The 26961-nt window shown below is 32.8% G+C and overlaps 3 protein-coding genes across 6 annotated transcripts; all 3 read left to right on the forward strand.

Annotated features, from left to right (window-relative positions):
* The first annotated feature begins 3697 nt into the window (after window positions 1-3697).
* LOC25501517 (non-specific lipid transfer protein GPI-anchored 15) lies at window positions 3698-4452 on the forward strand. The gene is made up of 2 exons (XM_013590759.3): window positions 3698-4128; window positions 4234-4452. The coding sequence occupies exons 1-2, from the start codon at window positions 3783-3785 to the stop codon at window positions 4248-4250; spliced, it is 363 nt and encodes a 120-aa protein (XP_013446213.1). The 5' UTR covers window positions 3698-3782; the 3' UTR covers window positions 4251-4452.
* A 9176-nt stretch (window positions 4453-13628) lies between these two features.
* Window positions 13629-14303, forward strand: LOC25501519 (putative pentatricopeptide repeat-containing protein At3g16890, mitochondrial). Its single transcript, XM_013590761.3, has one exon. It carries the CDS (start codon window positions 13629-13631, stop codon window positions 14301-14303), a length of 675 nt encoding a protein of 224 aa, XP_013446215.1.
* A 5003-nt stretch (window positions 14304-19306) lies between these two features.
* On the forward strand, window positions 19307-25847 carry LOC25501521 (putative pentatricopeptide repeat-containing protein At3g16890, mitochondrial). 4 transcript variants are annotated; one of them, XM_039828978.1, is made up of 4 exons: window positions 19307-22003; window positions 23682-23934; window positions 24714-25173; window positions 25454-25847. In XM_039828978.1, the coding sequence occupies exon 1, from the start codon at window positions 19930-19932 to the stop codon at window positions 21925-21927; it is 1998 nt and encodes a 665-aa protein (XP_039684912.1). In that variant the 5' UTR covers window positions 19307-19929; the 3' UTR covers window positions 21928-22003; window positions 23682-23934; window positions 24714-25173; window positions 25454-25847. The 4 variants fall into 4 exon arrangements, with proteins under 4 accessions (XP_039684912.1, XP_039684913.1, XP_024629571.2 ...); XM_039828979.1 differs by lacking the exon at window positions 23682-23934 and having other exon boundaries at window positions 25441-25847; XM_024773803.2 differs by lacking the exon at window positions 23682-23934.
* Window positions 25848-26961: the final 1114 nt, after the last annotated feature.

The raw sequence follows: 26961 nt of genomic DNA on the forward strand, positions 1-26961 counted from the left end.
CAGGTTTGAAAGTGAACTTCCATAAAAGCTTATTGGTTGGAATTAATGTTACGGAATCTTGGTTAAACGAGACGGCGTCTATTTTGCATTGTAAGGTTGGTAAGGTTCCTTTTTTGTATCTTGGCCTATCGATTGGTGGTGATCCTCGGAAACTAGCATTTTGGGACCCTGTTTTGCATACCATTAAATCTAGATTGTTAGGGTGGCAGAGTCGTTTCCTCTCATTCGGGGGCCGATTGATTTTGCTCAAGTCTGTCCTGTCCTCTTTGCCTGTCTATGCTCTTTCCTTTTTCAAAGCTCCGTCAGGTATAATCTCTTCCATTGAATCTATGTTTAAATTGTTTTTTTGGGGAGGGAGTGAGGATAACAGGAAAATTTCCTGGATCGCTTGGAATTATATTTGTTCTCGTAAGGAGTATGGGGGTTGGGTGTGAGGAAATTGAAGGAGTTTAATCTTGCGTTGTTAGGCAAATGGTGTTGGAGGATGTTAGTTGATCAAGGTGGGTTGTGGTATAGGGTTTTGGTGGCGAGATATGGTGAGGAGCCTGGGAGGTTGGAGGTAGGGGGCCGGAGTGTCTCTTATTGGTGGAGGGAGATAGCGAAGATTAGGGATGGGATTGGTGTTGACGGAGGGGGCTGGTTTGATGAGAGGGTAGTGAAGAAGGTAGGAGATGGGTTGAATACCTTGTTTTGGTATGATAGGTGGATAGGAGGTATTCCGTTGTTTAGGCGGTTTGAACGTTTATTTAGCTTAGCACTTAATAAGCTGAGTACGGTGTCAGATATGTTCATGCGTGGCTGGGAGGTAGGAGGTGATGCGTGGAGCTGGAGGAGACCATTGTGGGTGTGGGAGGAGGAGATGTTAGGCGAGTGTTGCATGTTACTTAATACTTTTATTGTGCATACTGATGTTTCTGACAGGTGGCAGTGGCTCCCGAACATTGGGGGAGGCTATACAGTAAGCAATGCGTATAAGAACTTAACGTTTCAGGCTGCCCCTTTGATTATCGTGACAGATGATCTCGTTTGGCACAAGTATGTTCCTTTGAAGGTGTCCATTCTAGCTTGGCGACTTCTTCGCGATAGGCTGCCCACGAAGACCAATCTCTTGCGGCGCGGCTATCAGATGTGTCGCGGGGTGTGGCTTCGACGAAACGGCACACCATTTGTTTCTTCATTGTGATTTTTTCGGCGGCCGTTGGCATCATATCAGGAATTGGCTTGGCTTTTCAGGTGTCGATCCGTTTACCATTCATGATCATTTTTATCAGTTTACTAACTCTATTGGTGGGTCGACGAAGCGCCGGACAATCATGCAAATGTTTTGGCTCTTGTGTGTATGGATTGTTTGGCACGAAAGAAATAATATAATTTTCAATAATACACAACTTACTATGATAGATCTTGTAGAAAAGGTTAAGTATCATTCTTTGTGGTGGCTGAAAGCTAACAATGCCAACTTTGTTTATGGCACGAGTAGATGGTGGTCGGACCCGTTACTTTGTTTGGGTATCGACTAACTTATTTTTGTAATTATGTAGTGACTGTTTGTTCTTTGGGGTGACCTCTTTAGTACACCTTGTGCTATAGAGAATTCATCGCCGTTGTTAATATATTCCATTTTTTATTCTTAAAAAAAAAAATGTTATAAGAATAAAATCTACATTTTTTTTAATCAAATTGGTCCCAGTGCTGAAATTTGTTATATTATATCTTATAAGCAACATGTCTACAAAACAACATAAAGCCATCTTAGCAATATTTACAAGGGTCTATACAGGCACATCTCCAAGTCCTTCTGTTAACCAAATTGTGACTAAAACAATAAGTCAGATTCCTTGGATAATGGACACAGCCACACAAAGTCATGCATCAAGTTAGCCAAACTCTTGAACTTTTTTTTGGTTCAGTGCAATAAAAGTGAGGAATTGAGTGAGTCACAGGGCATTATTGGTAAAGTGAGTGATGTATTTTTTTAATCTAACAACTCGGTATATTCATTTTACTCTACACTGAAAAAATCAAAAAATAGTGAGAAGGGAAAAAAAATTAAATAGGAGATTATATTTTGTAACTTTATTTCTCTTCACATCTATTTTGTAACATTATAAAGTTTAAATTGTAAATTTTAAGATAAATTATATAATAAATAATATTGTATAGTCTTATCAATGATATGTTGTGAAAAAAAAGTTGTTTGTAACACGAAACTTGAAATTTTGTAAGAAAAAGAAAGCAAGGACTGAAATTGAAAACATAATATTTAAAGGGACCAAAAATTAAAGAATTTTGTTATAAAGAATAAAACGAAAATTTGATATTTTTATAAGGATTAAAACATATTTAACCCAATTGATTTTTTTTTCCAAATTTAAAATTAGATTAGAACTTCTAAATTGAACCAATCATCACTTCTAATTTAACAAACTTCGCTTATGTCTTGATGCAATGATGAGTTTCAATCATGTATTTCAAATTACACACCAAATATTAAAAAAAAAAAAAACAAAAGTGAGAGGCAAATATTGGAATCTGATAAATACGATCAACTTATCTAATAATATCAACTTTGTCAGTTGTGATAAGTCTTACCATGGAAATTGAAAGTATTGTTGCATACTTGATGTGCAACCAATAAAAAAGAAAAAAATTAAGCATACGTTGTGCAATGCAAAACCACACGTGTACTGGTCTTATAGCTCAAGCATGCTTAGTGGAACAAATTATGAGGTAGCCTTAGTGCATCGAAATTTTGTATGCCCGACTTTTACTATGTTCACACTATATTTTTCAACTCACCTACTTCTTTGCTATGTCGATAGAATAAGATATGCTTCAACCTGAACAAGAAATCATAATAAGGTCTCTCTCCTAAAACTTTGTGAGAAAGAGTTTATTTATAAACTTCTCTTATTTAATTTATTGGGTTAACGGTGCTTTATACCCTGTAATATATGTCATTTTTGGTTTTCCCCCCTGTAATTTTATTTTTTGATTTACCCCCTGTAATTTTATTTTTTTTGGAATACCCCCTAATAGGTCATAAAAAAACGAAAAAATTCTGGAAAAACAAAATAAAGTCGTTTTTTTATGACCTATTAGGGGGTATTCCAAAAAAAATAAAATTACAGGGGGTAAATAAAATAAAATATTTTACAGGGAGAAAAACAAAAAATGACCTATATTATAGGGGGTAAAGCACCATTAACTCTAATTTATTTATATACACCATCATTGTAAAAAATTACATTATCAATCAATTATAACTGTTAAATCATTATAGACATTTGACTTCTATCATAACCACTTCTAAAGTCATAAATATTGATTGTCATATGTTGACAATGTAAATATTTTAATACAAATGATGCATGAAAATATGAAGCTCCTTTTCTGACTCGTTCGGGAGTCTCAACTCAACTACAGGAGATTATTTATAGTTTTTTTGAATTTATCACACTAAGGTTATAAATAACTACTATGTCCGTAAACAATCTTTACTGGCACACTAAGGTATACACATTTTGGACTGTCTAGTGAACATGCCTACTCAAGGGATACTCCTTATGAACCTTCTAACATGAACATTATCATTGTAGATTGAATATCATAATGCCACAACCACCCCACTAATGCTAATGTCATATTCATGAGTCATGTCCCCTTTACACTTTACTACTACTATATAACTATGGAACTTGCTCCTTCTAATTCAATGTGCCATATACAAACTAGTCAGTGATTCAAACACATATATTATAAGATTTTCAAAAACAATAGTGATGGAGTTCAAGGTTAGAACTTTCCTAGCCACAGTGGTGATGTTTCTGTTGGCATCAAGTGTGTTCATTTTGGAAAGTGAGGCAGCTGGAGAATGTGGAAGGACACCAATTGGGTCAGCAGCTGCTAGTCTAAGTCCATGTTTGGGTGCTGTACGTAATGTTAGGGCAAAAGTTCCACCAGTTTGTTGTGCTAGAGTTGGTGCTTTGCTTAGAACTTCTCCAAGATGTCTTTGTTCAGTTCTTTTGTCACCTCTTGCAAAACAAGCTAAGATTAATCCTGCTATTGCTATCACTGTTCCTAAGAGATGCAACATTAGGAACCGACCTGCTGGAAAGAAATGTGGAAGTAAGTAACTACTAATTATTATGTAATTTTAGATTTTTGGAGTTTTCTTTATTTGAACAATTGTGTAATGTAATTAACCTTGTCCTTTTTATATTTTATTTACAGGGTACACACTTCCTTGAAACCAAAGCAGGAAAATAATATATGTGATATGCAGTATCTGACATATTAGAGAGCTAAATAAATTCTGTAACATGACATTTTCTACTTGGAGAGTGACATGTTTCAGCCTATAGCATTTTGTATTTCTCAGTGTATTGTTGCATGGTTTGATGTATTGCTTGATACTTATAAGATAATAATCATTATTGTTATTTTGTCCAACTTCTATTATGATTTAATTTGAATTAACCACTTTATTTTCATTAATGAAGTGATTGACTCAAGTGGTTAACATATAGTTAAATAAAAATTTAGGATAAATTAAGAGGTTTTTTCTACATTACCCTCTCTTGTATTGGGGGTATTTATCCTTTTAAGATATCAACCAATCAAAATGTAATATACAAATGTAACATTAAATGTCAAATAAATGAGTCAATTTTTCTATAAAAAAAAAAATCAATTTTAACAAGGTAACTTTTAATTTTTATTTAATTATATTTATGTATACAATCTTAATTAATTTACATTATAGAGCTTGTAAAAATTAAAATTTTACATCAAATTCAACTCATCATGGCTGTGTTTCGTAATACGGATAAGCTAGCTTATAGCTTGTTGGACTAGCTTATAAGCTTGTTTTGATATAATAAGATGTGTTGGTAAAATTCTTAAAAAAAAAAGATGTGTTTGGTAAAAAGCTTTTTCCACTAGTTTATAGCGTTTTTTGAGAAGCTATTTCAAGTAGCTTTTGAGCTTATAGCTGGTAATTTTTTATATTTTCTTCCAATTTTAACCCTATTAATTTAATTTAATTATTTTTTAATAAAACAACATGTTCATGGCTTAAAAAATAACGGCCAAGTTCATAGCTTATTTTTTAATAAAACAACTGCCACGTTTTCTCCTTTGAAAAAAAAACTATCATGCTTTATTTTATTTTGGATTAATAGGTTTTTACCCCATGTAATATAGGTCATTTCTGGTTTTCCCATGTAAAACTTTTATTTTGATTCACCCTATGTAAAATATTTTTGGTTTGATTTACCCCCCTAATAGGCCAAACAAAAAGCAATTTTATTTTTTTTTCAAGAAATTTTCGTTTTTTCTTAGTGACTTTGGGTCAGTGATTCATTTTTTCCACGCCTTGTGTAGGGTGCATCCCCGTTGTTATTAATATAAATCATTTTTGTTTGTGCAAAAAAAATATTTTGAATAAGAGAGGAGAGAAGTGTATATTTTAACATAAGAGGAGAGGAGAGGAGAGTGTAATTCAAGCATCTTTGAGGGGAGGGGAGTGTAATTTACTCAAATTTTAATTGTTACAAGCCCTATTGTGTAAATTAATTAAGATTGTATACCTAAATATAATTAAATAAAAATTAAAAGTTACCTTATTAAAATTGATTTTTTTTTTAGAAAAATTGACTCATTTATTTGACATTTAATATTACATTTGTATATTACCTTATTTGACATTTAATATTACATTCTTATGCAAACATAGACGAGGATCATAGATTTGAAGATTGAAAGACCATAAGAAAATAAAATCATAAATTTTAAGCTTAAAAATTCATATGAAAATGGACAAAAAGGACCAAATTGAAATGAAAAAAAAAAGATAAAGGGCATTATTTGTTCAATTAGTATGGAGATTGAATCTTGCACTTAAGCATTTCTATAAATTCATAGAACCTCACTCAAACGACCTCTTCCTATGTGCTGTTTTTATTTCCCTTAAGATCCTCTATTTTCTCATTCTCCCTTGACTTTTGTTTTGTATATTTTTTGTTCTTTGTGTAGATCTGCCATTTCAAAACATCGCGGCACAATGTTCCATACTAAAACTGCAGTTGCTGGAAAATGCATCAAGAAGGACACCAAAAGAAAGATGGTATGTTCCACATTTTACTGTTTAGCTGCTAAAAGAATGCAAATAGATAATGCACTAGAGAAGAAATCCAAATACCACTTAATGCATCCCTTAGAGTTACTCGAAACTAAAGTCATTCAAATGAAAACTGTTTACTGGCAAATGAAAGAAGAAAAGAAAATTTAGCAACAAACAACACAAAAGGAAACAAAAATAAAATAAAAGTTATGTCTGCACAAATTAAGAGGTTCAGGTTGAATGATTGTTGCCCAAAATAGCATAAAGCTTCTATTCTAAAGAAGATACATACAGCGGAGCCAGGAAATTTATGGAGTCCGGGCAAAAAATTAATCGTAAATTCACATGTGACATAATATATAAACAGTCATAAATCGATTTTTTTTTTATTTTTACCTAAAAAAATTCGAAATAAAAGATGTTTATCATTTTGTCAACAAAAGTACAATTTAAAATAGGGTTATTAATTGAAATTGACCACGTAATATATGTGAAGTCTGAAAATTGACATTGTAATTAAATAACATGTATTATAACCATGTAATTCGAGATTTTTATTATTTATAACCTGTAAAATACACGAAGTCCAAAAAAGCAACCGAGAGATTGAATTTTTTCATAATTTCCTAGAGGCGAGTTAAGAACGTTAAAATATGGCTTTAACAACAAAATTATAAATTTTTGACAAACGACAAATTAATTATGAATTTTTAAAGTGTCAAAAGCTCAAAAAACAAAACAACGGAAATCTTGATCTATAAATCGAATTTTGAGCTCATTATTTGCAGAGACATCTATAAAAATACATAAAAAGGATCTGTAAAGTTTCATAGCATTTCGAAATCATTTAAATTTATTTTGATTTTTCAACTGAAACGTGCAAAATTGAAATTTTGTTCCGCGTAAGCGTATACTCACAAGTCAAATTTAGTTCCCTAATTTTGCAGGCATGACTAGAACACGAAGAACCTTCACAATGAAATTTTGTAATTTTTAAACGAGATACAAATTAATTATAAATTGTTTAAGAAATTCATAATTATGAGGGAATAAAAATTCATAATTAATTGATCCCTGGTCGAAGAAATTTAATTTTGTGTAAAGCTATATTTTAACGTGAAAAAATTCAACCTGTAGGTCACATTTTTAGACTACACGTATATTATAGGGTGGTCAAAATTAAAGAAGAAATTCAAGTTTTTTTTTTTTGAAGGAAGAAGAAATTCAAGTTACAATGCTAGAATATATGTTTTGTATTTTATTAGGTCATTTTTCAAACATAAAGTATATTACATGGTCAATTTGAGCAATTAACCCGTTAAAATAAGAGAGATGAACCCGTCAATAGTGTGCTAAATAAAATTCGAAGACCTATTTGCGTGTCACAATTTTCAGATTGCCCAAATTTTTCTTTTTGTAAATGTGTTAATGAGCTTTTGGGTTGAGTCTAATGTGCAAAATTTATCGATCGAGCACGGGCGACCGTCCGGGGTCGCCATACGGTAGAACCGCCCCTGGGTACATATGATTCTTCCATTTGCTTTGTGAGATTACAATAAAATATAAATCAAATCAACAAATTTGGAGAATGATTTGTGCAATATTTACAAGATCAGGAAAAAAATGTAATTAACTGATTAGAAGACAAATCGAAATTGAAGCAGAAGTCCCAAAATGATGAGTTAATTTCAAAACCCTCAATTTGTAATCGTAAGCGCGGTGTCACACTCTAAAACGTCGGCGTAGCTCTCGTCGATTTCGCACAACCAGTACAACAAAACCTTCAATATCCCCTTCCTATGATTTATTTTTCCTTACCCCTAAAAAACTTGTGGCGGAGGGTTACAATGGAAGAATGGTGAGAAAATGAGAGAGAAGATGAACAGAGAGAGAAGGTATAGATTGATTTTTGTTTTCTTAAATGAGGAGGATTTGTGGGAAAAGGAAAGAGAAGTTGAGATTTTTTTTTCCCTTTGAAATGAACAAATAATGATGGGTTGGAAGAAAAAGAGGCTCCTTGAGCGTGCATAGTATTGAACAAATAAAGAAGAGGTCGGTATCCCCGTGAGTTTAGTTCAGTTGGTAGGGATATTGCATATTATATACAGGGGTTAGGGTTCGAACCCCAAGACACTCCACTTCTCCACAATTTAATTGTGTGAGCTCTAGTCACTAGGCTACTTGACCAAAAAAAAAATAGGAGAGGTGGGTTTCAATTTTCATGGAGTGAGATTTGATCAACGGTTGATGTGTTAACCGCTCCTAATTACAATGATCTAATGGTCTGGATTGATTGGAGCCAAAAAATTAGGTTTAAGGTTTGGCAATTAGGGTAAGCATATTGCTTGGATTAAATATAAAGGATGATGGGCCATAATGGACCGTATTACGCTAATCATTACAATCGTATATATACAGTTCATTAGCAATAAATAACAACTAATCCGTAGTAGCACAACTGATCAATTCTTTGGGTGAATTTCCGGGTTCGATTCCCGGCTACGGAAACTTCTTTTTTATTAAATGAAAATTAGTTTTCTATACACAATTAATTTTGGGACTTTTCACTGTTCAAATTTAATGCAAAGAACATTTTCTTTAAAACAATCTGCTTATGTTTACACGAACATTTATTTTGACCAAGTCATAATGTAAAGTAATGTTTGAGATTTTTTTTCTTTCTTTTTAGTTTTTAGTTACAGTAAAGAAAAGATTGTTTTAAATACAAAAAATGTTTTTATTAAAAATGTTATTTCAATTTTAAAACATTTGCGTCAATGAAAGTTGACTAAGTTAGTAAAGAGTTGACTAACCAGTAAGGTCGTTGGTTCAACTATTGCAGCCGATGTGAGAACCTCTTTTGTGATATGTGAGTACATTTGTAACAGTCTTTGAGTTTTGAGGCGTGTCTTAACCATGATGAAAATGGAATCCTGAAGTCCAATACATCTAAATTTTTTCTATTAAGTTTTAAAACATTTGTATATGAGAATGTAAAAAAGAATTACACTTAATAATTGTAGTCTTAATTGGTCATTTAGTCCCTAACTAAATTATTGATTTTATTTTAGTCCCATGACTCCCAAAATGTTCTTTTCGGTCCCTCAAGTTAACCTCTATTTGTCAAAGTCGTCCTTGTCAAATTTTAAAACTTGATGAGTGTACATCTCGCAAATGAGGTGACATTTTTGTATTGTTTCATGTGTTTGTAGAGAGAGAAACGACTAGTAATAGAAAGAGATGGAGAGAACACGAAAGGAGAAAACTAGTGGATAAGAAGAGGAATTTCAACAAAGAAGACGACCCAAAAAATACAAAGTTTTTTTTTTTTTTTTTTGGTCAGGTAAATACTAAGTTACTTGAGCAAAAGGAAATACTAAGTTAAAAACTATCATTGAAAAATATAAACATTGTTTTTAGAATTTGAAAGTCACAGCCCACACACATTTATAAATATATCTAAAACAAATAATGATTTCAAATAAATACATAAATCAATCAAATAAAATCTAAAATTATACAAAAAGACTTGTTAAAAAAATTATAAAAAAAGAAAATGTTTCTTACTACACAAATGGTGATAAAAACAACATACACGAATGATGCTCGCCTTAACGTTAATGTTATACTCTCTCCGTTCTCAATTATAAGCAAATTTAATTTTTTGGATTCATTTAATTAATGATGTATGTGGTCCATATTATGAACCACGTACATCATTAACTAAATGAAAATAAAAAGTCAAATTTGCTTATATTTCATCCGTCCCAGATTAACTGAGCTATTTGCTCATTTTACATGTATTAAGAAAAAAATATATAAATGAAGGAGAGAGAAAAGTGGTTTTAAGTGTTCTTGTTAAGTATTGGTGCATTCTCCACTATCATAAATGCAAAGTAGAATATATATTGAATTGGAACTCATGAAAAAATAATTAATATTGTATTGAAAAGTGAAATGACTCAGTTATTTTATGGAGTAAATAGGCAATTGCCCCTTGAAATTGTAAGTTTCGTCAATTACCCATGAAATTAACAAAACTTCAATTACCCCCTTGAAATTTTACAACATTAATCAAAATTTACCCCCTCCATCAAATTTTTCTGTTAGTGAACATAACATTTTGTAAATACCCCATAAAGTTTTACAAAATGTCCCCACTTAAAAATTTATATATTTTTTTTCTTATCTTGATCACTAAAATAATATTTTTCTGTTCTTCTCAACCCATTCAGGCCCCGCCACCAAGGAGGAGGTGAGAAATAATCCATGATTAATTGTGTTATGGCTGTACCATCTAACTTGCTCCAGGTTTATGGAGTTAAGTTGAAAATTTTACTACAAATATTGTACTAAGAAATAAGAATTATATGATCAACCTAACCTATATGAATGATTATTAATTGTTATGCATTTTGTACTGTAAGAATGCAAGACCGTAAATTAGCAGGATAATTAAAGACAACAAATACTCTAAAACTTATTCTCTTCTTTATTCATTATGCAAAAAGTTACATATGGCACTACCCTCTCAAGGATTTGGAAAATATATTCTCTCCAGCACATGCATTTCTTATTAGTTCTCATGATTCAAGCTAAGATCATGTACAATGGGAAAAAAATTTCAATACCCTTCAACACCCACTTTTTCAATTCCCAACACTCCACGTCATTTTTCTCTCATAATTCAACACCCATTCAATTTTTAACTCTCCAATAGTTTTTTCATTCAACACCCTACCCCACCACCTTTTATTTCTTATTCTTATTTAATTTTATATTTTTGATTTTATAATTACCTAAAATTATCGATTATAATTAAATTAAAATAATACAATTAACTATTTATTTTTTAGTTTTTTTTTGGAAAAACAAAATTTTGTAATTAGAAGAATTTTGGGTGTTAAATTGATTATTATTGGGATCCATTTCACTAAACAAAGACTAAAACTTCAAAAGAAATGCTAATAATAAGATTAAGAGAGTGAAAAATATGATTTTTTTTCTGTGTCCAAATCAAATGATCAAAGTCTCTATTTGTAGAGAAAAAAAAATCACGAATTTTGGTAAAAATAAAAAATAAAAAAAAATCATTTGCAATGAAATAATTGAGTCCAAATTATTAAGAAGATAAAAATCCAAACAGCCAATCAGAAAGCACCACGTGTCCCTACATTAACAGAAAATTTTCTCTCTCCGCGTCCAGCTTTAATTCACGCGCCCTGTCGGCGCGTGCATCACACGCGCCCAAATCAACGAACAGAAACGCGACACGTGGCTACGGTGGCAGACTTTCAACATGTTGAAATGGTTCATCATCTCTTTCATCCACCTCATTTTCAATACCCCTTCTCCAATGGTTTCAATAGTTGAAATTTGCTTTCAATAACCCCATTGTGGATGATCTAACAAGAAGGGTGACTTATTTACCAGATGTACGTTTAAGATGGTAAAATGTGGTTTGAGGAGCTTCAGTCCACAAAAATGCATCTTTCTTAAGCAGTGCAGTTCAAGGTGCTGCAATTGAGGAATGATTTCGCACATATTTGTGATAAAAAATACTTTGAGTCAAGGATAAGAAAAAACATATATAAATTTTCAAGTTCAGAGGTATTTTGCATATAAGTGTAAAATTTCAAGGGGTATTTGCAAAACGTCATGTTCACTAACAGATGAAGTAAATTGATTAACATTGTGCAATTTCAAGGGGTAATTGAAGTTTTGTTAATTTTAAAGGAGTAATTGACGAAACTTACAATTTTAATGGAGGAATTGCCTATTTACTCTTATTTTATGATAGGCATTGTCAGCATAATGTAAACAAAAGACTATTAACAAAGTCAGCATTGTCGTATTCCCATTCATGCCAGCCATATAGGCATAGTTTACGAGGGGAGCGTCTAATAATTTTAATAAATTACCTTGCCACTACTAACTAATTATATACATTTTTCTTTTATTCAAAAAATTATATACATTTTTTTTTACTCAACTAGTACTATATACATCGATAAAAGAAAAATGCCAGAAGCGCTACCAACTAATTAAAAATGACACTGGCGTATGATACATGCATGTGATAGATATTCAAACTAAGTATCTGTTTAAGTGATTATTTAACGAGTTTTTGTTAGGGTTGAATTGTTCGCGAAAATTTGAGGTTGAATTGTGACTATAATACTACCAATCTATGGGTATTCTAAAACATTTGGTTAGATGAGGTTTGTGTATATATTACATAACAAATTCTCTCGATTGTTTTTCTATCATTGTTATCCATCTCATTATCAAACTTTTTTACCCTCGTTTTTATATTAAAAACCAATCTCACATTTTTTCATTTAATGTGAAATCAAATTCTTTGTGGTGGTTGAAAGCTAGTAATGTGGTCTTTACTTTTGGTACTCATAGTTGGTGGTCGAGACCGCTTGTATGTATGTGCATCAATTGACTTTGTTGTAATCTTACTGGATGTTGTTCTTTTCGTGATTGTTTTGGCACGTCTTGTGCTATAACAATTACGGTATTTTTGGTAATATATTTCATTTTAGTTTCTTAAAAAAAAAAAAAAATCGTAAAATTGTTAATACATGAGAGAAATATGATTGAGAGAATCTATTTTCATATATTACATTTATCCGGAAATATAAAACTTAAATTTTATTCCTTTCTAATAAGGCTTGTCTGAAATTTTAACCATGTTAATTATTTCTTTACTAACATAGTTATAATTATTTTACAAGAAACAAAACATATTTTGATTAAAACATAAACTAACTCTATTTTTTTAAAAGATAAACTTAAAAATATTTTATTAATTTTTAACAAATTTAATAGCTAGTATTACTAACTTTCTTTTTAATTCTAGTAACTAGTAATTTTTTTTTTTTTTTTGTCAAGTAGCCTAGTGGCTAGAGCTCACACAATTTAATTGTAGAGAAGTGGAGTATCCGGGGTTCGAACCCCGACTCCTGCATATAATATACAATATCCTTACCAACTGAGTTAAACTCACGGGGATTAGTAACTAGTAATTTAGTTGGTGAAATCATACCTCTAAGGACTGCGATAGTATTAGTAAGATACTGTTTTAAAAGGATTTCAAATACTATTTTGGACTAGTAGAAATATTAATTTTTCGGATTAAGTCCAATTGTGAATGGGACATTTGATAATTTCTTGTTCGTCTCAAAATTTCACACACATTAGTCATTTCTTTACAAAAACATCTTTATATTATTTTGGTCTTAACCCTCAAGTTCTCAAGAAGAAGGGAATTAGGTAGTCTAGAGTTCGGTTAGATGATAAATAAAATCTGATCAAAGATTTGTTTTAAGGATTCAAACTATTGGATTTTCTCTAATGATTTGTTTGTGCTAAAACTTAATAACCACTTGAGCTCAATCATTTAGATAAAAGAAATCTCTTTTAATTCATCAGGATTAGACTAAGGTTAACCCTAAGCCCTTACCTTTTCACTTTAGTTTTGGATGTACTTAGTGAGATGCAGCTTAGAGGCTTCACTCCCAACCTTGTTACTTTCAATATACTTATTAATGGACATTGCAAAGATGGAGCAATAATTAAGGCACGAGAACCGCTAGAGATGCTTTTAGAAAATAGACTTAAACCTGATATATTCACTTTTAGTTGTATAATTGATGGACTTTGTCGATTAAAGAGGACCGAGGAAGCTTTTGAATGCTTTAATGAGATGGTTGAATGGGGGGTTAATCCAAATGCTATCATTTACAATATCTTGATTCGGTCTTTATGCAGCATCGGGGAAACTACAAGATCAGTGAAGCTCTTAAGAAGAATGCAAGAGGAAGGAATAAGCCCTGACATCTACTCCTATAATGCTTTGATTCAAATTTTCTGTAGGATGAATAAGGTTGAGAAAGCTAAAAAGCTTTTTGATTCAATGTCAAAATCTGGCTTTAATCCTGACAATTACACATACAGTGCTTTTATAGCGGCGCTGTCTGAATCTGGGAGATTAGAAGAAGCTAAGAAGATGTTTTACTCAATAGAGGCAAATGGTTGCTCTCCTGATTCATATGTATGTAACTTAGTTATTAAAGCATTGGTTCGGCATGATCGTGTTGAAGAGGCCCAAAAGATCGTAGAAAGATGCCGACAGAAAGGAATAGCTTTGAACTGTACTCTTGATTCATAGACTTTATCTCTATTTGTTTTTGGATGCTGCTACATTATTGAGAGTTCCACAGAGAAGATATTGATACAGGATACAGGTACCTTAAATTATAAAGCTCTATGGACATGGAGGACTCGTGTGGAATGTGGATGCATGAACTATTTATTTTTATTTTTGACCAAAGATGCATGATTTAGCTATGCACGTGATGATGGAATATAACTTCAACATAAGTAGTTCTACCATGGAGGTGAAAGTGGGAGATCATATCATACCCCAAGTTATACGATTTAAACGTCCATAGTTCAAAATGACGGAGAAATAGAAGCATATGTAAATCATCTTATTCAAGTTGGGTGGTTGAAATGGAGATGAGTTCATGTGTGTTATCTGGTAAGAAAGCACTGCTTAAGTTGAAATGAAAATTCTATCGGACAGTAGTCAGAACGATGTTGTATGGTAAAGAGTGTTGAGTGATTAAAAACCAACACGAGAATGAAATAAGCGTAGTGGAGATGAGGATGTTGTGTTGGATGAATGGTAAGACTAGACGAGAAAGAATTAAGAATAACACCATTTAGAGAGAGAGAGAGAGAGAGAGTTGGGGTAGCACCTTTAGTAGAAAATATGTTTAGGTAGTTTCGACATGTACAGAGAATACCGATAGATGCTATAATACGAAGAGTGGATCAGATAGACGAGAGTCAGATCAGAAGAGATAGAGGAAGATCTAGAAAAACTATAAGAAAAGCTATTAGAAAAGACTTAATGATTAACAAGTTGAATCCAAATATGATTTATGATTGAACTTTATGACGTAATTTGATTCATGTAGTCGGTCATACTTAGTGAGAGAAGACCTTGTTGTTGTATCGTTAGGAAACAAACTTTTTTTCTCTCATTTAATACCAATAATTGTAAGGGTAATTATGAAATACTAACACATTTTTTTAATACATTTAATGCTGCAACTGGTAAATTTTATAAATGTGTCTTATAGCAACCGACAGAGGGGGTATATGGCATAAACAAATAAAATCTAAGGGAAAAGTAAACAACAAAAATTAACCAATGCCTTGAAAAATAAGCAACCACCATCGACTTTGCATTATAAATCAGCATGTGATGTACATTGTGAAATGCAGTAGCAAGATAAATGGCTTCTAAGAAGTGCTCCCTTATTTGGGTGATTCTCTTTTTGTGTATGCTCGGTTTATCTGTCAAGGCTATAGCAAGAAACATTGTTGGTGCTACTGAAATGTATGCTGGTAAGTTATAGAACCTCAATCACACCTCTCATTGCATTAATTAATTATATCTTACAATTATATATTTATATGATTAATTTAATTAACCAAGCAAGTATTTCCCATGTTTATTATTTTGTAGTTTCAGATGAAATAATGGGTCAGAATAGAAAGCTGCTTAGCCCAGATCAGCGATGTAAGAGAGGAAAAATTCATTATAATCTTCATGATGTTATGACCGATCGCAAGGCATCAAATAATCCACGTTGCCACCATTATCTTTGATAATGCTTTGTTGTGTCACAATTTCACAGTTGAAATACCTAAATAAAAGACACATTGATTAGATGTGGGACTATTTTTCATAATTGGTTTAGTTCATGTAATTTAATTTGTTCTATGATAATAATAATAATGAATTCATGTAGTTTGTGTTAGAGTAATGATATTCAAACATAAAAAGGTAACAACATAGGTACACTTGTGTACTTATCACCGTATTTAAACATCCCTACATCCTTATCATTCTTTAAATGTACAAGTTTATAAATATACACAAATTTAGAACTAAATATGTAAACACATGTTCTCTCCGAAATATGTAATCCCTACATCCTTATCCTTCTTTATATGTATACAAGATATTATTTATTTAATACTTTAACTATTTATCTTAAATTTAACAATTTAATCTTTATAAAGTTACAAAATAGATGTGAAGAGAAATAAAGTTACAGAATAGAATCTCACTCTATCTATTTTTTTTCCCTTCTCTATTTCTTCTTCAGTTTAGAGTAAAATGAATATACCGAGTTGTTAGATAAAAAAAATACATCACTCACTTAGTCGATGATGTCTTTGTGACTCACTCAATTCCTCACTTTGATTGCACTGAACCAGAAAAAAGTTCAAGAGTTTGGCTAACTTGATGCATGACTCTTGTGTGGCTGTGTCCATTATCAAAGGAATCTGACTTATTGCTTAAGTCACATTTTGGTTAACAGAAAGATTTTGAGATGTGCCTGCAAATCCTTGAAATATTGCTAAGATGGTTTTATGTTGTTTTGTAGCCATCTTGCTTAGCTTATAACAAATTTCAGCAACGTGACCAATTTGATTAAAATAAATGTGCATTTTATTCTTATAACATATTAGATCTAAGATTCTTTTAATTTGGAAAGTAACTGCTACAACGGCCAAAAAGTTCAGCTACATGCTAAGTTCTGGTTGATATGTGTGGTGTTGTCTTTAGTCTTATTCAAATTGAGTGTGTGAGTATAATAGTGGATGTTTGTTTTTTGCTACACTTTGATGCCATTCTTGAATAGTAAATTTGCTCATGTTGAGATGAAGATACTAAAACTGATAAATATTAAACAGAGTTACTGAAACTAGAACCGCAAGTTATTCTACATATCGTAAGTTCCACATTGAAAAATTACTAGGTGCTTTAGACATTTATATATACTGGTCTGATGTACTTATGTTACATGTGGGAGTATAAGGTTGAATGAATATTTTATTTACTCTTTCAATCTTCTACAAACCTGCATTTTTACTTTGGAAAAATGAAATTTTTCTGGGTTAGCAAATGAAAATGTATTGATTAGATATCTATTAAAATGGGAAAAATTGTTACTACCTCCGTCCCTATATGTAAGACCCTTTTGCTAAAATTACAGGAATTAAGAAATTGGATATTTGTATTAAAGTTGATGGTAATCACTATTATTTTTACAATTTTGTTCTTAAGAGAGAGTTGATTTATGTTTTCCATATGTTATTTATCGCTGATTGAAGAAAAAGATGTATAACAAAATAACGGCTTAATACATCGTTTGGTCCCTTAACTTATTTTTTATTTTCAATTTGGTCTATTAACTATAAAGTGTCTCAATTTAGTCTCATAAGTCTTCTGCCGTTTACCTTTTTGGTCCTCTCCGTTTGTTTTTAACCTTAAGGCTATGTTTGGATGACATGAGAAAGTAAGAGGAAAGCTAGTGAAAGGAAAGATGGTATGAGGAAAGAAAGGGAGTGGAAAGTGAAGGGAGACTGTTGTAGCTTATAATGAATCACAAACACCTAATTTTTTCCTCCATCTTCTTCCCTATGTTCTTCTTTCATCTTCTTCTTCTATCATCTTCATCAATTTTCAATTAACCCTGAAAAAAACAAACAAAAAAATTTGGAGAAATATAAAAAACAAAAAACATAAATTTTTTTTTCTCCTTGACATTGCTACGAGACACATAATCATCATCATCTCCATTTCATTCATTCTTCAATCATCAAGACTCATTATTACTCAACAACAACAACCTAGAATCATCATGTTAATTCTCATGCTTACTCATTCATTCTTCAATCATCAATTCTCATTCTTATTCATTCAACAACAACAGCACAGAGGAACAGATTGAACCCTTTTTTTTTGGCAGAACAATATCTTTTTTTGTTGGACATTTTTACCGTCTCCTTTAATATTACCATAATATATAAATTGGGTTGAACGAAATTAAGGATAATATTAATGAGGTAACACTTTGAAAAGAACAGAAGGACTGATTCAAAATCAATTATACAAAAACATAATATAAACACACATAATTTATCCATTTAAATTGCCGTAAATTGAAGAAGAATAGCTATTCGAGTTGTTTCCAACAACAAGAGTCATCAATATACACACAACAAGTTCAGGTTTTCATCAATAGTTCTGCTTGCCTTGAAATTAAACGATGTACTGAATAAAATGTTTAAATGGTCATTCATAAGTCGCCTAAGGATAACAACAGCAAGGCTCTAGAGTTCTACTTTGCTGCTCAATTCTGATTCTAACCCAGTGTTGTTGTGGTGGTTTTTTGATGGTAAAAATGTGATGTTTAGAATTGGAAAATGTAAATGGTAAAAATGTTGGGTTTTATTTTTGGTTAAATGTTGAATTATTTATTTATTTTTTTGTATATTGTATGAAGAAGTGGTGGAAGGAAGAAGATGAAGAAAGGAAAAAAAATTAGGTGTTGGTGGTTCAGTGTGGTATATAATGGACCTACAATCGAACGGTCGAAAACATATCAAAAATATTAAACATTAAAAAACAAACGGACATGACCAAAATGGTAAACGGAAGAAAATTTATGGGACCAAATTGAGACACTTTATAGTTAGGGGATCAAATTGAAAACCAAAAATAAATTAAGAGACCAAATGATGTATTAAGCCTAAAATAAATAAGGGCATCTATGTAAAGAAATAATTAATATTGGAAATAGCAAATGGATCTTATAAAAAGTGACAAAAAAATTCTCAAAATGATCTTATAATTAAGGACGGGCGAGGTAGTATATTTTTAGCTAAATAAACATAGAGAAATGCTAAGGACAAACTCTCAAACACACTCTTTCAACACACTCCAATAATAGGAAGCCACCTCACCCCAATTTTTAATACATTTCAATTTCATATTAGGTTGTCAGTTAATTAAACAAAGGATGGGGATGATGTGTCAACATGTTATTGGAGTGTGTTGAAAGAGTGTGTTTGAGAGTTTGTCCTTAGCATTTCTCATAAACCATAATAGGTTTTTCTAAAGAAATATAAACACATTTGTACTTTGTTTATTGTAATTTTATTTAGGGAAAATTACATCGACCTCCCCTAAACTTTATGTAAATATAAGATACACCCCTCTTTTTTTTCACTATGCACAAACCTCCCTTATTTATTTGATAAATCACCGTGAGACCCCCTTTGCCTAACACCGTTAATTGACAGCCATTTGCTAGTGTAAAGAAGTATGTTTGATCTTGGCTCCTAAAAACGATTGTTTTGTTGTTCCTTTTCTGCGTTCCTATTTATGTTGGTTCCTTAGAAACTAACGAAAGGAAAATTTGAATTTTCACTCGACTTGAATTGAATCCTATCCAACAATGCAATTTGCTTAACAGTGGTTTTTGTTAGGTTTAAGATCTTATATAAATCATCTACATAGTTCAATCAAGTATTATTTGAATATCAGCTTAATGGGGCTTTGAATCTTACAAGAATTACTGGTTTGTCTATACATTTATCAGAAGATCTTATGTCACAGACAAACATCTTTCAAACATTAAATTCTCAGAAAATCTAACCTTAAAACCTCCATCATCTGTGCTGAGAAGTCCAATCTTAACCTAAGCCCACGTCATCAACAACTTCTATGCACACTCACATCACAATGGAACCGTGTATTCTTAATCTTATTACTGTTACATTATCATTACTAGCTTTAACTCTGTTTCGGTAACTTTTCCTCTTTTTTCCCACTAAATTTCTCTTGCTTACAATGTGTTCGATGAAATGCCTCTTTCACTCATCCAATTGAATCTCTAACTTTTCATAACCATAGCTTCTTCTTCCAAATGCCTCCCAACATCACACTCAAACCCTCTTCATCTTCTTCCCCATTCAAAAACATCACCTTCCACAACAAACCACCAATTCCAACACAACCCATTGATCACTCACACCTCTCACAACTCCTCTCAAAACCCAACTCCGATTGGGTCATTTTACTCAACCACCAACTCCACACCAACAAATTACTACTCACACCCCCCTCACTCTCAACTATTTTCCAAAACATTCATAACCCATTACACTCCATCAAATTCTACACATGGGTTTCATCCATCAACTCTTCATTGGTAAACAACTCTTCCATTCACCGCATTTTAGGTAACACCTTGTACCGAAATGGTCCTGTTGTTTTATCTGCTGAGTTTCTTAATGATGTTCATAAGTCAGGGTTTAAGGTTAGTGAAGATTTGTTATGTGTTTTGATGAGTAGTTGGGGTAGACTTGGTTTAGCTAGATATTGTGTTGATGTTTTCGGTCAAATATCGTTTTTAGGGATTTCGCCGACGACTAGGTTGTATAATTCTCTTATTGATGCATTGGTTAAATCGAATTCCATTGATTTGGCTTATTCTAAGTTTCAACAGATGGTTGGTGATCATTGTTTTCCTGATAGGATAACCTATAATGTTCTTATTCATGGTGTTTGTAAGATTGGTGTTGTTGATGAGGCGCTTCGTTTGATTCGACAAATGAAGGATAAGGGACTTTTTCCTAATGTGTTTACTTATACGATATTGATTGATGGGTTTTGTAATGCTAAGAGGGTTGATGAGGCTTTTGGGGTTTTGGATATGATGAAAGAGAGTAGGGTTTGTGCAAATGAGGCTACTATTAGGACTTTGGTTCACGGGGTTTTCCGTTGCGTTGATCCGAGTAAGGCGTTTGTGTTATTGTCTGAGTTTTTGGATAGGGAGGAGGATTTTTGTTCTGGTAAGTTAGCTTGTGATACAGTGTTGTATTGCCTCGCGAATAATTCTATGGCGAAAGAGATGGTTGTGTTTATAAGAAAAGCCTTAGCTAGAGGTTATGTTCCTGACAGTTCTGTTTTCAATGTTATAATGGCTTGTTTGGTTAAGAGAGCTGAGCTTAGAGAGGCTTGCGAGATATTTGAAATTTTCACGAAGCGAGGTGTGAAGCCGGGAATTGGTACTTATCTTACACTTGCTGAAGCTTTGTACAAGGATGAACAAAGAGATGAAGGGGATCAGATTTCTGATCAAATGGTTAGTGATGGGTTGATTTCGAATGTCGTTTCATATAACATGTTGATTGATTGCTTCTGCAAAGTAAGCTTGATGGACAAAGCATCTGAGGTTTTTAGTGAGATGCAGCTTAGAGGCTTCACTCCCAACCTTGTTACCTTCAATACACTTATTAATGGACATTGCAAAGATGGAGCAATAATTAAGGCACGAGAACTGCTAGAGATGCTTTTAGAAAATAGACTTAAACCTGATATATTCACTTTTAGTTGTATAATTGATGGACTTTGTCGATTAAAGAGGACCGAGGAAGCTTTTGAATGCTTTAATGAGATGGTTGAATGGGGGGTTAATCCAAATGCTATCATTTACAATATCTTGATTCGGTCTTTATGCAGCATCGGGGAAACTACAAGATCAGTGAAGCTCTTAAGAAGAATGCAAGAGGAAGGAATAAGCCCTGACATCTACTCCTATAATGCTTTGATTCAAATTTTCTGTAGGATGAATAAGGTTGAGAAAGCTAAAAAGCTTTTTGATTCAATGTCAAAATCTGGCTTTAATCCTGACAATTACACATACAGTGCTTTTATAGCGGCGCTGTCTGAATCTGGGAGATTAGAAGAAGCTAAGAAGATGTTTTACTCAATGGAGGCAAATGGTTGCTCTCCTGATTCATATGTATGCAACTTAGTTATTAAAGCATTGGTTCGGCAGGATCGTGTTGAAGAGGCCCAAAAGATCGTAGAAAGATGCCGACAGAAAGGAATAGCTTTGAACTGTACTCCTGATTCATAGACTTTATCTCTATTTGTTTTTGGATGCTGCTACATTATTGAGAGTTCCACAGAGAAGATATTGATACAGGATACAGGTACCTTAAATTATAAAGCTCTATTGACATGGAGGACTCGTGTGGAATGTGGATGCATGAACTATTTATTTATTTTTTTGACCAAAGATGCATGATTTAGCTATGCACGTGATGATGTATGTACGTAATAACCCATTGGATTCTAATTGAATTTTGGAGATATCTCTGTTAGCAACATTAAATGTTAAGGTTATACATACCAATATATATTCCTTAACATGATAAAAGTCATGACAACAATCAATCGAGTATCTGTATGTTACCTCCACAATATCCCGTATGGTAGGAAAGTCAAATTGAATTTTCATTGGTGACAAGCACGTAGAGACTAGAAAAAAGTCACAATATTTTCTTAATGACGGGGAGAAATAAGTTGAAACAATCTTGTATTAGAATGAAAGACCCTAGGTGAATAATATGACTTGTCATGTTTAAGAAATCGTATGACTTAAAGCCGTCTTATTGACCCAAGCAAAAGTATTTGACTATAAATAGGTATGAGTATTTTATTTTGTTGTCAACACACATCTCATAAGAGCAAGTCTGTCAAGATTTAGTCACATTTATTCATTTACTACAAAATGAAAGTTGTGACAAAATCTGTATGTGTTATTATTCTACTTCTGAGTTCGCAAACACATAGAACCTTGTCTTCTTCTATGTTGTCTCTGTTGCATGACTCGCCTTCTTCTCAGTTTTGCCTTGACTCTAACCACCTCCTCAGGGCTGCCTTGCATGTTTTTTCCTATTTGGATCAGCAGCTGCATTTACTTTTCTGCCCTGTTTATTGCAACTGCCTTTTTCACTTCTCAATTGGTCTTTCCATCAATTGATTGATCTCACAGTTTGGATCATAGGATGCCAAAAAGTTAAGACCGAAAGTCTCACTGTAAAACTCCAAGCCACATACTGGCAATCTCTCCTCCTCACTGAAGCATGTCTCGCAGCCCCTTCACTGGAATTGGTTAGGAACACATATCAGTGAGCTGCTTCCTTCTCGAAGCTGTCCCTTTTGGTCGTATATGTGGCCCTGATCTTGCCCAGGATACTTATTTGTCTCTTTTTATTGATTGTATGTTGTATTTGTGCCAAGCTTTGATCCAGCTTGTTATTTACTTTGGATTAGTTTATTACTGCATGATTTACTGTGTCTTAGCCTGTTTATTACTTCTTCCCCATGTTTGGTTCTGTTTTCAATAGAATTGGCTTTGTATGTCTCTTTTCCGTTATGGATTACTGTTGCTGCTATTTATTGTGGTAAATCCAGTTATACTACTGCAGCACATCTAGTTGTGCATCGTTCCAACCATTTACTGATCTTTTGGCTGCTTCTCATTCGAGCCATCTATTGCAGTTCTGACTGTGCGTAGTTCCTGCTATAATGATATGTTCCATCCGAAAGTGTTTAGAATGCCATATTTTGCTTTGTTGTCTCTCCACCTGGCCGTTATCTTTGTATGAATGTTGTCTTTATTAAGTGTGTTTAGTTAAAAAAGTTGAGAGCTTAGTAAGCTTCATCTTGGGGGAGCTTAGTAAGCTTTATTAAGTGTGTTAGTAATCATATTGGATTGGGATTATATATCAATGAAATGTTATCTCTCTTTTCCCTACTTATCAAATAGTTCTCCAAGATTTCAACAGTCCTCATATATCAACTAAATCAGCTGATAGTGAACAGATCACAACTTCAGCCTCATGAACCTGGAAATCCACTTGGAACAAAGCTGAGGATATAATTTTCATCATACATTGTTTTTGTTTGTTCTACGAAAAAAAAACATTGGATTATACGACATCGTTTTTGTCACACAATTCTGAACTCAAATTCGAAGTTGTGAGCTTCATACTCCATACGGCATCATTTCTGAGTTGACCCCTTCCAAATTGGTTTTGAATCTGCAATATACTGATAACAAATCAGCCTCCACTAGGTATTGCAGTGAACCTCATAATCATTAAATTCTGGGATACTTGTGGGATACTAGAAGTTTTTTTTTTTTATTAAATTTGTATTTGATCTTCAATTTCTAAAGTCTAAATGTATTCTGATGTGTGTTTAGATTCTGAGATCATTGAAGTTACCAAATGATAATTTAATTGTATGTAATGTACATTGTTTTTTGGTACATTTGCATCATTAGGAAAGTAGGGTTACAGGTTACTTGTAATCACGGTGAGTTTGACGAAATCACGGTAGTACTGTAACTTTGTTGAAACTTCATATATGTTTGGATAAACGGTGAATTTGACAATTTCACCGTCAATCCAAACATGTGTGGCACACTGTGATTCTACCAAATTCACCATGATTACAACTTAACAACCGGCTTGGTTTGCAAACCTGAGGTTCCTTGTTATGATGATAAATCTAAAAAAATAGGTAATATACATTTAAAGATCGACATTTCGTAGTAGTAATCCCTTTTGCTTCTCAATTGTTTGGTCTTTGGAGCATTGATCTTTTCGTTAGGTGTTGTGATTTGATACATCACTTGCTCATTTGTTGCAGTGATTTTACTTTTGCGTTCTTTCTCTTTGATACAAAAGCTTTTTGATATTTGCTGTTAAATTGATTTTGTATAGCGGTATATGTGATGCTTGTTGCAAATTTTGCGTGTCTCTTGCTTTTCTTCTTGTTATCTTTCTTTGTATTCTTATGTTCTTTTTTTATTTTTTTTGCTTAGAAACTGAATATATCTGTTACTTGTAGTTAGTTGTTCCTGTATCCATTTTAAGAGGACTTGTCTAAGTTGATAAGATTCTTGATCAAGAGGATTTCGGAGTCATCTGAGAGTGGAAGGGTTCTTGGTAAAGACACTAGTGCTGGAAAAAAAACTAAGATCAGATAACTTATTAAGCTCTTTTGACGACTCAACTTAAAAGGATGTTAGCAAAGGGGTAGTTGATGATTATTCTAAAGTTGAAAGCAAACTAAATTATTTCAAATATGGAGACACAGACACCTCAAATATGAAGTACCAACGGTGACGCTTCTATCAGTCAGGCCAACAAAGATGGATCCAACTCCGTCAATGATGAATTGAATAGTCAATTAAATGTAAATAAATTAGACATAGGAGATGTTGATGCTGGAAGGGGTTCATTTGGATGGAATTGAAGAGAATCCTTCTCCTATTGGTGATGAACATTTGACAGTTTCGCAACAAAAGGTATCTTTCATAAAAATTCTCATGATATTCTATTCTTAAGCTTATACCCAGTCAAAGAAGTTATGCTTATATTCAGCTATCAAGCTTCTTTCTATATTTAATATCTCCAAACATATGAAATGTGTACAACACAGAAAACTTGTTGAATGTTTAAAAACTTTCTTATTTTGTCTCATGAATATTGCATGTGCAAACTTGAAATATATGGCATGTGCACTTTTTTTCTTTAGATATGATGCTTAATTAGATGAGATTTGATACTGATAGATATCAAATTCAGGAGAAAGAACTCGTTGATGAAGTAACTGTAAGGAGTTCAGGAGTGAAACATCTTGAACGAGAATTGGAACTGATGAAAGCAGCAGCTGAAATGACATTTAATAACAAACAGTCTGTTGACTTCTACCTTGACCAGTTGACTGAACAAATACTTGCTAAAGAAAATCACCTTTCTACTTGGAAATAGTTTATCGGCATGTTGGTTGACATGGCGATGGTGGTGGTTATCATTCGGATGGGCAAGTCTAGACAACGAAGACGGGGCATTGTAATTCGAGATTTTTTGTATTGACTCTATATTTACCCACTTTTTGGTTGTGACCTTTTTTGTATTAATTGTGTTCAAAGATTGTATTACTTTCGCTCATTTTTTAATATCAGGGTAAATTTTGTAACCATTTTACAATTACACGACAATATTTTGGGATATGTATGCTTAGCCAAACAAGCATGGAGAATCCTAACGAAACCGGAGTCTATAGTATCCAAGATGTTTAACAAGTGTTGGTTGGCAAAAAACTCCAGTGTCAATGGTTATGTAGGCATTGGATATGTTTAAGAGATGATGAAGGCAGATTTTTTAAAGCAAAACTTGTCAAGTTGCAAGTCCATGAAGGTGAAGCCCTTGAACTCTACCATGTGCGACAATGGCTCCGTGACATGGGACTCTATCACAGAATATTCGAGTTGAACTCAAAAGTAACGGTGGACAACTTAAATAAACATGTGCCAGATATTGATCAAAATTTAGGAGCATTATATCTAGTTGTATTGAGGTTAAGAATTCCTTTTATTTAAACTCATTGGTTGAGTATTTTAAGAGGCAAGTAAATGTAGTGACTCATACATTAGCTAAAGTGGTTGCATTCTCCGTTTTTCCTCAAGTTTTTTTTTTTTTTTTTGTTATATTCCTACTTGTATACAACAATGATTAAGTTATTAATAATGAAATAACATAAGTGTTCCTATGAGCATTACTCAGTTGATAGAGACATTTACTTGTATATGACATTTATTGAGAGACAACTCAACATTTTTATCTTTATTTGCTTTATATTTTGTAAGCTTATTCGTTGTGTTTGCAAATAGGTATAATTGAGTAAAAAAAAAAATTTTACAAGTTTGAATAAGATGCACTTGATCAATCGCTTCAATGTTCAGATAGTTTTGCTCCTTGCCCTTCACCGAGCGCTTAGCGCACGCTTGGAGTGTATTTTCTCTGTTGCCACTGACTTACACGCTCGTACACTCTTGAGCAAATGGAATGCATAATTGAAGTTCAGATTTTCCTGGAACACTATTTTCCACATGCGCTTGGTTGCAGAACATGCACAATTGGAGTTAAAATTTTCCTAGACCACTATTTCCCGCGGTTGCATGTTCAGCGCACTTCAAGCACAAATTTCCCCAATAACCGCACACAAGAAATGTGTCCAAGTATTTAGAGCATGAGAAGAGTGTTGAAGGTGAGTGTTGAAGAGAGTGTTGAAAAGAGTGTCCCTTCTCTTT

Source organism: Medicago truncatula, chromosome 8 (genome assembly GCF_003473485.1).
Source record: "Medicago truncatula cultivar Jemalong A17 chromosome 8, MtrunA17r5.0-ANR, whole genome shotgun sequence".
NCBI lineage: Eukaryota > Viridiplantae > Streptophyta > Magnoliopsida > Fabales > Fabaceae > Medicago > Medicago truncatula.